General features: G+C 36.6%; 1 protein-coding gene across 1 annotated transcript in view; it reads right to left on the bottom strand.

Moving 5' to 3' along the window:
• Window positions 1–4,807: 4,807 nt before the first annotated feature.
• The window catches only part of LOC107039238 (regulator of nonsense transcripts 3A), an 11,898-nt gene continuing 5,065 nt past the window's right edge, over window positions 4,808–11,640 (bottom strand). Inside the window, exons 2-5 of the mRNA XM_015258755.2 lie at window positions 10,595–11,161; window positions 6,765–7,353; window positions 5,181–5,479; window positions 4,808–5,040 (exon numbers count right to left, since the gene is read on the bottom strand). Coding sequence (XP_015114241.1) covers window positions 4,852–5,040; window positions 5,181–5,479; window positions 6,765–7,353; window positions 10,595–11,161 — 1,644 coding nt within the window. The 3' untranslated portion in view covers window positions 4,808–4,851. The remainder of the gene's footprint in view (window positions 5,041–5,180; window positions 5,480–6,764; window positions 7,354–10,594; window positions 11,162–11,640) is intronic.

Genomic DNA, 11,640 nt, shown 5'->3' with positions numbered 1-11,640 from the left:
GACTTGTAAACGAGGGAAGTTTTTTAAGGCTAGCGGTTTACCGAAAAAAACCTTTTAATATTAAAATACCCTGTTTTAATATTTTAAAGGTCTCAAAATAAAATTTTCAAAAGTCTTAATCTGAAGCCTAAACGTCTTAAGAACATCCAAGTGCTGTATCAATTTTTTTTCACGCATGAAAAAATAATATTTCGTGGATTTCAATGAGAAATTAAATCTTGACCTCAAAAAGATTGAAAAAAAATGGGCGAAGTATTTGACTATCGACAAGAAGAAACAATCAAAATATTTCCAATTAAATCTAAACAGGCCATCGGTGATGATTATGAAATTGAGTCATTAACAAACATGATTGAATAATGAATAATGCATTAACGCATTCAATAACGTTGATTAATAAAATTCAATTTATTGAACAAAATTTACTACTGCATTGAAAAAAATTAAACGATGTTAATGAGCGAATAAATGGACGAACCCTTGGGATCATTGCGGTCGAATTAAAGAGTTAAATATCCAATTCTTCAAATGGGTTTTTCCCGGGAAAATTTCCCGCTCCTTGAATAGAAGAGTAATAAACGGGGCATCCCCGGATTAACTCTACCCTCCAAATTTTTCGACGACAAAAACGGGTCCAACACCGTTTATGATGAAAAAGCCATAAAATGAAAGACAAAAAAAGGAACAGGTAAAGGGAAGTGAATTTTGGGTTCAAGGGCTGGTGTTGAATTTGACAAAGAAATGGAAAAATTTTGCACCACGTGCCGACCACACGAAAATGCGAGGATTAACATTATAAGTGAGCGGTCCACTCTTTTTGAATGAAAATGGAATAAAAAGGGGGAAAAATAAATGCCCGAGAGACGGTCACTTGTGTAGATTGAGGAATGGTCTAGGGGGCAATAAATGCCGTCGAGAGGTTGCGGTGGCCTGGGTTATTGTTGGAGGTAATAAAAATATTCAGGGATTGCTCGCGTTTCGGACGAAACAGTTATTTTCACCTCGACGTATTTTTCCATCGCCCCCGTTAGTCCCTTTTATTTGTTGGAAATGTTTTCGTTTTCCCCGAGAGCAATAAACATGAGCAAAAATTGTACAATTTAATTCTGAAAATCGAATGACTATTTCTTAATTTTTTTTCTAATTATCTAATTGGTGAAAATTGGATTCTCATTTTGTAAATTGAATTTTCCTCGCGCAGAAAAATATTTATGATCTAATTGAAGAACAGTTCAATTTGGAATTTTATTTCAATTGGACATGAGAATTTTGATCATTATCTCAGCAATTAAGTTTTCAAGAATAAAGAGTAGTGGAAGGAAGGTGGTCCGCATCGCTATTGAGGGCAATAAAAATATTCAAGAGTTTCTCAGATTTCGGAGAAACCAAGAAAAAATCACATCTCTGAAATGGGCTGTTGAAAAAATCTCAAAAAAATCGAGAGATAGTTTTTCCAGTTCCCCAATCGTAGAAAAAATCAAGATCAATTTCTGAGAGAGTGAGGGTCAGCCGCAGGGATAGCCATATCCATTAATTACCATTACTGTTAAATTATCAAGTTGTCAATCATTTAATATCACTTTTAAAATTGAATTATTGAAATAATCATCAATTTAAATAGCCAAATTTTGGTTTATTCATTAATCAGTCATTGAGTTATGAATATTGGCGATTATTTGGACAATCGGAAATCCCTTACAAGAAATAGAATATTATCTACTTAGCACAAAAATTATAGTTCCATATTTTTTATTTAATTCATCATCAATTGGAAATTTACATTATCAATGATTTTACTTTTTTTAAATTTCGACTAGCATATTTCAACCTTGATCAATGTAAGTCGGAAATTCATTTAAAATATTAATTAATATTAAAAGTAAAAATATCGATAACTTTCAGCAGAAAATTTGTTAAAAAATTTTGAAAATTGGCGGCATTCTGTTGCCTCTTAAGGATTGACGTAAGCTATTTTCGCGCCATTTTTTTACAAGAGTAAATTTTTTTATGGTCAAATGTCATAAAACTTCGACAAATCGTTCTTCGAACAATTATAAGATGATCGATCTATAGTTTAGCTCTGCGTCATATTGTCAACTTTTTTAACAAAAAGTTGATATCGACAATATGACGAAGAGCTGAGCGATAGATCGATCATCTTATAATTGTTCGAAGAACGATTTGCCGAAGTTTCATGACATTTGACCATAAAAAAATTTACTCTGGTAAAAAAATCGCGCGAAAATAGCTTACGTCAATCCTTAAGGATGTTCTACACCCTTTCTACCAAAATTCACGTTTTTTCAATTTTTCTGGCAAACTTATGATGGAATTGACGTGAAAAAATACAACGTTTTCATCACGCTGTGACGAAAAGTGAACTTTTCGGCACGCTCCGCGTGCGTAAAAGTCCAATTTCCGCCACATTGTGATGAAAAATATAGTTCGTAACTCGTGAAAAAATGTTTTTTAGCTCGTGGGATTATATCACTCGTCTTCGGCTCGTGATATAAGCCTCCCACTCGCCAAAAAACAGTTTTTCATCACGCGGTGCGAAAAAGTAACTTTTCCACACAGCGGAAAACGTCCCTTTTAAAACGTCCCTTTTCCGCACATTGTGATGAAAAATATCGTTCGATACTCGTGGGAAAAGTGTTTTTTGACTCGTGGGATTATATCACTCGCCTTCAGCTCGTGCTATAAACCTCCCACGAGCCACAAAACACTTTTCCGCACTCGTAACGAAATATACTATTTTGACACTGCTGCTACGTTCACCTCGTGTCGAAAAGTGCCTTTTCGTTTACTAGTAAACGAAAAAAGGCACAGTTCGCCACTCGCTGAACGTAACATCACTGTCAAAAACTATTGTTCGACACATGTGAGACAGGAATTTTCAGCTCGTGTGTCTCACTCTTAAATTCTGTCTCACTCGTATCGAAATATACTATTTTGCACTCGTTACGAAATATACTATTTTGCGTTTTGTCATTATTTAATGACTGACGAAATTTTAAGGTGGTGCGAACATTTTCCTGCGTTTTCTCTAAACTTTTAAAAAGAATCACAAAACTGTAGAAAAAACGCATGAAAATTATCGCACCACTACGCAACTTCGTGAGCCATTAAAGAATGACAAACCACAAAATCGTTATATTTTTTCACGTCACTCCCATCGATAATTTGCCAGAAAAATGAAAACAACGTCAATTTTGGCTAAAAGGGTGTCGAACATCCTTAACTGACTACCTGAACAAATATTGAGACTGTTTCATTTATGGCCAGTGTTCCGCAACACTGAGCTCGGATGACCTGTAGGGACCATATCATCATGTTTAATCCTTACGCAATTAACTGCGCTTATAATAATTGATCGGGATTTAAGAGTTAAACAGGCCTAAATCCCGAGTAGTTTCAACAGGATTTTCCCCGAGGGTCATATACTCATCATCCCTCAGCAGACTCGCAATAACCGGGACTTTCCGGGAACACTTCCTCCCGAAATCCCGAGCGACTAGAAATAAAACGGGAGGAAAGGCTGAAGGACCTGCAGGAGCAATAAAACGATCCCTCCGAAAGACAAAAAAAGGAACAAGAGGGGGCTCTCAGGTACAGAAAAGAAATGGAACAATTTTTCGCCACGTGCGGGCCACATGAAGCCAGAAGTGCACGGATTAAGAAGTGAACGGTTCGCTCTTTTGAATAGAAAACAGAATAAAAAAGGGGGAAAAAGTAAAGCGGAATGGTCTGGTGGGTAATAAACGCAGTCCTAGGACCTCAGTTAGAAGGTGAAGTGGCCGTGGGGGAGGGGGAGCCTTGAGTTGAGACTCGGGGTAATAAAAATCCCGAAGGGCAGCTGGGATGTTCCCCAGAGTCGTAAAAATATGAGAACAATGCGCCCATTATTACCAACGGGAATTTGAAACGTGAATTTTCACAGGAATGCAATCTTTCCTGGAGAAATCCTATTCCTATTTACTGAAGATGAAAGAAACGTGAAGTTGTTTTATATCGAAATATTTCGAAACTGACTGACCGCTAATCCTTAGTTCTTCTGATTGGTCAATATGTGACACAAAATTATTCACAAAAAAAACACGCGGCATTTTCAAATTCTTCAGTGACATAATTTGAAGTTCTTCAGTGGTAAATTTTTTTTTCACGTCATATATATATATAATATATATATTTCACATGTATATATATCATCGGTGAAATTAATAAATTCTGCCCTTTTACGGAGACCGATTATGTTAAAAAATTGAAGATAATTAATTGAAAATGAAAAATTCTTTATAGATTCTTTTACTCCACTTCGCTATTCACTTCAATCATTAGTCGAATTCTCTTTGATTCATTATCAATATTTATAAGGTATTCATGAGAAAATGAAATTCAATGAATTCCATTTCTTCATTTCAACAAATGAATAGATCAGCGCGCGCGAGAGCACGCGCATAGATCTTGTAAATGAAGAATCAAGAGAATTTTGGGAGTTGACAGGAATTTTCAAACGGAAAAACTTCAATTTTCAACCGGGAAGGTGAACATGTTCACAGTACACTGAGAGAACTCTTGATGCAAATATTTCGTTGCTGTCGAAAGCAGAACAATTATTCATGTTTGAGACTTTCAAATTCGAACCAAACAAATTCTTTTTTGGCAATTTTCAACGCGAGATGTAGTTGGCCCAAACAAGACTTGTTTGACATGTTTGTTTTTCTCTCAATGTAGCATCATTTATCTTACGTGAAATTTCCCTGGCAGCATTCGGAAGCAATAAAAATAAAAATCTAAAACAGACGACTGAAATGCATCAACTTTTATTAACGAATGAAAAAAAAAAACTAACTAAGGATTATCACGACTGACACTTCGCTTAAACGTCATAGACCGTAGCTCTGACTTCTGATCACTCGAGGTATTAGTGGGGCTCTCGGACAATGTAGCCCTCTCCTCGGTTGCGGATTTTCCACGCTCGATCCTCTGTTTGCTGAACCTGCCCATGCCAGGGCGATAAATCTCCATGGCCGGTCGATCCTGCAACCCGAAACCCCATAAATTACGTAAACAGAGCAGATCTGCATCGACTCGAGAAACCGCAGGGATATTTTTGGCATGTTTCGTGGAAACATGTAACCAATATCTCAAATATTACGAAGTGTTCAGGTAATATTGACCTTATTCCTTATCCTCCGCTCCTTCCTGGAGTCCTTTTTCTCTTTGTGCTTGTCGTCGTGGGCATTCTTCTGGAGATTGCTCTGGTCATCTCCATCGAGGGACTTGTGCCTCCTCAACTGCGCCCCGTCGCCACCCCCCGCGTCTCCGCCGCTCTCCAACGAACTCCTTCGCCGGGATAATTTCTGGGTCTTCTTCGTGGTGGGACAGTGGTGGCTGTCCTCCATTTCAATGTCTCCTGGTTGTTTTTGGGTTTCGATGGGGTCTGAGGGCTTCACTGTGTCCCCTTCTCCTCTACATTCTGTGCAGTAATAGGCATATCAACCCATTATAATTACCGTTAAATTGTGAAGCTGTTAGTGTTTAACATGAATCTTAAAAATTTTAAATATTAAGGATGTATTACACCCTTTTTGCCAAAATACACGTTTTTTGAACTTTTCTGGTAAATTGTTGATCGAATTGACGTGAAAAATATACCGTTTTTGAGTTTTATTATTACTTAATGACTCTCAAAATTTCATGATCGTGCAATTATTTTCCTGCGTTTTTTCTAAAACTTTTCGGAAATTCACAAATCTTTAGAAAAAATACAGGAAAAAGATTGCACTACCATGAAACTTCGGGAGTTAGTCAGTAATGATAAAACGCAAAAACGATAGATTATTTCGCGTCAATCTGATCAATAATTTTCCAGAAAAATGAAAAAAACGTGAATTTTGGCGGAAAGGGTGTAGTTCATCCTTAAGGCCCGGGTGTACTATCTTTCGAATGTTATCTAGATTTTTTAATCTTTCGTAATCCAAAATTGTCAATTGAGTGGTGCATCATGTAGAAATTCCCAAAAATTATGATGGAATGATAAAAAAAAAAAGAAAAAATTCTGAACTTTTTCGAAGAGCGTTTTTAATTGAGATTCAGAATGAGTTGAAAAAAGTGAAAATTACAAATATCTGATTCGCTGTGGCAAATTATCAATCAGCTGTCATTTTCCATGGTGGATAACAAAACACTAACTCCTCATGGGAAGTGACAGCTAGGTATCTCTATTTTCAAAACAGTGGTATGTAGTCATCTGGCATTTTTATGTGATAAAAGTGTGATTAAAAAATTCTCCAAAATATTACAATTTTTTTCAAAGAGCCTTTTCCGTAATAAATGTCTCTGTGCAGTGTGGGAAAAGATTTACGAAATCAGTCTTCCCCCTGCATGATATTGGGTGACAGGCCGCCATTTGTCACCGTAAATCAGATACATTTTCCAATTTCTTATTATTCAACTTATTCTGAATATAAATTAAAAATGCACTTTGAAAAAATTAAGAATTTTTTCTACTTTTTTTTTTATTATTCAGTTATAATTTTTCAAAACTTCTGCATGATGCAGGACTTAATTGCCAATTTCAGATGACAAAAGATGAAAAAATACATCGAGATAACGTTCGAAAGAGAGTACACCCGGGCCTTAACTTCACTACAATTGGCATACATTAAGCTCCGTGGGGTAGGACATACGCGCGTGGACGCATCTAGTTCTCGAAAAAAAACAATTTTTTGATTCTCCGCAAAAAGAAATGATACTCTCACCTGAATTCTTTGGAGTTGTCTCTTTACTCTGCACCTTCCTGTCCCCACTGTCGCCCCCTCCGCCCTCGGGGGGGCTAGGGGCCCCCTCAGTCCTCTCGATTTTCGCCTCCTTTTTGCACCTCTCCCCCTCCTCCCTCTTCGCCGGCTCCTTGCCACCTTCTGCACCTCCTTCCGCCTGCTTCTTCGACTCAGCGAGGCGCCTCTTCTCCTGCCTCATCTTCTCGTAACTCTTGCCCTTCTTCTCCTCGGTTCTCCTCTCCCTCGGCTCGCGGAAGTCCTCTCTGGGCTCTTTGGGGATTTTTCCCTCGGCTCTCCTCTCCTCCCTCGAGTGATTGTGGTCCTCTCGACGGCTGTAGGATTTCTTGTCCTCGTGCTTCCTCTGGTGCTTACCGTCGCGATCTTGCTTCCTGTCGTCCTTGTACCCCTTGGCCGAAATTTTTCCGTCACGATCTCTCGGGCCTAGCACCTTATCACGCAATTTATCGTCTTTTTTACGGGTTTTCACCTCTTTCGGGGGCCTTTCTTTGTCTTCTTTGTTTTCTTTGTTCTCGCGGCCTACTTCACGCTCAGCGTCGGGATTTTTCAGTACCTGCAATTATTTTTTTGGTTGTAGATGATTTTCTTCGAGCTCTTTTTAGGAATGAAGACAACACTTCAAGTTTGCACGGAGATAATTGACAAATTTGAATTAAAATGACTCTTTATTTCACATTGTTGGATTCGTTTCAATGAAGTTTTTTGTCGAAATTCATAAACTCGGAGGGGAGATTGGGGCAATATGGACACTTTAGACTTTTTCAAAATTATTCATAACTCAGAAACAAATTGATCAATTGAGCTCAGTTTAGGCTCATCACAAAGGGAGAGAATTGTTCTTTGTATTGAAAAAAAAAAGATTAAATTTCATCAACAATTCAACCGGTCACTAATATTTTTGAAAAAGTGAAAAATGTCCATTTCGTCCCAACCTCTCCTATAATATAATATAATAATAATATAATATCATAATATCATTATATTATTATTATTATTATATATAATGATATAATAATAATAATATAATGATATGATATATTATGATATGATATATGATATATTATTATTATTATTATTATTATTATTATTATATAATGATATTATGATATTATATTATAAAATAATGTGATAATATTATAAGATGATATCATCTATTATATAATATTATTTGAAAAAAAAAAGTGTCCATTTTCCCTTACCTCAAGGGTATCCAAATACTTTGGCTATTTTTTCTTCAGTCAAATGCTTTTCAATTTTTTGTAGTCGAACATGAGAGCTTTCATTTGAGCCCCATTTGATCCAAAGTTTCCGGACATTTTACAATGATTTTATTATTTAAATTTTGCAGGTCTGAATTTGAATCTCGATATTGAACCATTAGAAAATATTTTTAAAAACTGAAAAAAAATTAGAAAGCTGACTTTTGAAAGAAAATCAATGAAATCATTTTGAATGTTTCATTTTTAAACGAGGATTTGTGGTTAATAATTTATAAACAATCAAGTTTCCACCATAAAAATCATTTGTTTGGAATCGCAACAAATTTTTATTCATATTTGGAAAAATAGAGTTTCCGAAAGTTTAAACAATTTGAATAATTTATTTATAAACAATGTAGAGAAAAACGTGGAGAGATTTGTTTTCAATACAATTTTTTCCCATTTAGCATGCGTCATGATTTTTTCAAATATTTCTCACGTAATTTAATTGAAAAATTTGATGATTGAAAATTGTAACAGATGCTTGGATATCCTTAAGGTCTATTTTATTTAACCTTCCCCTGAACCACTGTTTTCCCTTGTCTAATAAATTCGCTCATTTTGATGTCGAAACAGTGATTTATTTTCAAAATTATTTCCAAGAATAATTATCAATTGCTCTCAGTGATAATTTCGAACGAGTAGAAGAATCTCAAAGGACTTCCCTTCGACCAATTCGAATGGCGCGAATAATTTTTGACATTTTACATTTCACCATCAGACAGAATAAAAATGAAGTAAACTTTGGGAATATAATTCATTTAGAAAATTCGCTGGAGCACGTGAATTTCTTCCGGTCACTTCAACTCCACCCCGGAGTTCTAGGAGTTGTGGATGAGGAGGGAAAAATCTTCATGGATTTTCATGGATTTTGGCATTAAATAGAACTCACGAAGTGATGTTTCTCATGAAATACATTGAATTCTCAATGACGTCCCTGCACTTTTTCTTGTGAGAGGGAAAGAACAGATTTCTCTTGGACTTCGCTGCAATTGAAATCGACAAAATTTCATATCTCATCGATTTGTAAATGGTGAACAAATTGGTAAATTGGTAAATTGAATTACCAATCGTGAAAATCATGGACGACAGCGACTTGCAATTGTCATCAGGAGAATCGGGATGTGATTGTGATCCAACCGAGTTGACTGAATATTCCTTCAAAACTTGAGCTCTAGAATTCTTGATATATCCAGAATAATGAGAATATAAAATAAAATTGAATGAACGAAAATTCACAGGAAAATTCACAACGAAAATTGACGCCAGTTTTTGATGAAATTTAATAGAAAAGTTTAATTGAAAAACCTGGCGCATTCGCTAGACAATTCTATTGGAATCTTCAATTAAAAATATTATCTAAAAAAATTCAATTCGATTTCTCTACACGACTTATTCTATTGAGATATTTTCTGTTGAATTTCCTCGGCTCAAACTTTCTTTTCATCTCCAAAAACCAAACAAAACTTGGGAAATTTCAGCCGAAGAAATTTTCTGCAAAATATCTCAATAAGAATAAGTTGCGTAAAAAATCGAATTCACGTTGTCAAACAAGTCTTGTTTGGGCCAACAAAATCGCTAGTTGAAAATTGCCAAAAAGAATTTGTTTGTTTCGAATTTGAAAGTCTCATACATGAATAATTGTTCTGCTTTCGACAGCAACGAAATATTTATCTCAAGAGGCGGATAATTCACCCCAGACGGTGCCTTTTCAGGATGAAAATATCTCATACAGAGGAAAATTTATCAACAAATATTTTATCCCTAAGATACAAGTTTGTTATCATATCATTATTATTGTTTCATTTAAGGGTTCATTTCAGTAGCGAAGTGGTAAAACGGTTTAAGTCGACTCATCTCCCAGTTGAGTTTTTGAGGAATATCTCCGAATCTAAGAGAGATAGCGAAATTTTCGTAATTACGTTGGTTGTAGGTCTCAATTGGCTCTACAAAAACGTTTATAACAAACATTTTGCTATCTCCCTTAGATTCCGAGATATTCATCGAAAACTGGCCAATAGTCAAAATCGACTTGAACCGTTTTACCACTTCGCTACTGATTTGTTGTCTATGATTATTAGACAGCCGAAACAAAAAACTACTATCCCTTGTTTCGCGTAAAACAAATATTTTTCGGGAGTAAAATACGTATGAGAGTATCGAATAACGAAGAAGTAGTGCTAGAAATGACATTTCTTGTGTGTACAGAGAATGCAATTTTTTTTTTAACTACTAAATCTATTTTTGCGACAAAAATTTTTCATTCCGCCGCACTCTCTGCATTTTTGGCACAAAAAATCCTTTTTTGATAATTTTAAAAAACTATTTTCTTGGCCCAAATGAGACTTGTTTGAGAACTTCCTCGTTTTTCTCTCAGTATATTGACCTTAGTATACAATATTTTCTACTCAACATTTCCAAAGAATCGGCCAAAAACCAATAGAAAGTTCAATAGAAATTCACCAGAATTGTCCAGCGAATGCGCTAGTTTTTTCTATAAAATTTTTTCATACGTGTCCTCCCCTGCTCCTTTACCTTAGAAATGGTCGGTTCGTCCTTGGCCCTCCTCCTCTCCAGATCTCGTCTCCTCCTCTCCTCCCTCTTCTCATCTCTGACCCTCTGCTTCTCCATCTTCCTCTGCTTGAGATATTCCAACAGGGGAGTGGTTGTGACCCTCTTCTGAGCATTATCAAACGGCTGAAATGAGAATTCAGTCTTGGGCTGGGCCCCAGCAGCGTCAGCCTCCAGGTTCTTCAGACTCTCCAAGAAAGTCACGTAATAGGGATCAGTCTCGATGGTCCCACACTTGACATCCTTCTTCCTGCCGACCCGTTTCTTCGGAAGTCTCTGAAACGGCGCAAACTCCACCACCGCGGGGTACTCGGTCCCTTTGCCATCGACAAACACGTAATTATCGAACTTCTCCCTGAACATGAAGATGTCCTTCTGATCTGTGAAGTTAATGTAGGCCCTGCAGAAGGCGTGCTGCCCCAGGGACATATCTGCCTTGACGAAGTGCAGGTAATCGTGATCAGGGAGGGGCGAGACTTGCTCGATGAACTGGGCCTGGGTCATTGACGGTGGCAGCCTTCTGATCACAACCTGAGGCACCAAAATGAGGAATAAATGGGAGGGAATAGCAAACTTGAATGGATTTTTTTCAATTTCCTCAAGTTTAGGACCTGAATAATACATTTTCCTTCGTAAACGTTGGAAATATTGCTCATTAAGGATAATCGGGCGAGGGGGAAATGTAGGAGGTGAGGCGGAGGGGTTTCTATTGTTTTCCTGCAAAACCAATCGCTGAGCAAAAAATGTTTCCCATTCGGATTCAAAATTCAGGCAATATTAGGGAGTATCTCCGGTTAAGAATTATTTTTGGAGCTAATCAAATTTATTTGTATCTGTTCCACGTATTGAATGGCTTTCAGATTGTTTTTTTTTAATAAATGAAAAAATATTAATCCATGGGAAAAAGTGGCAACATCGTTGGTAGTTTTTTTTTCATCAGGAGATGGTACCACTGGCTCGAGGGAGCTCCAATCACAACGCTTCATCGCTCTCTCTCAAGAGACGTTTAA

Source organism: Diachasma alloeum, unplaced genomic scaffold (genome assembly GCF_001412515.2).
Source record: "Diachasma alloeum isolate Michigan unplaced genomic scaffold, Dall2.0 Dall_scaffold_00295, whole genome shotgun sequence".
NCBI lineage: Eukaryota > Metazoa > Arthropoda > Insecta > Hymenoptera > Braconidae > Diachasma > Diachasma alloeum.
This window is presented reverse-complemented; position numbering and strand designations above follow the sequence as displayed.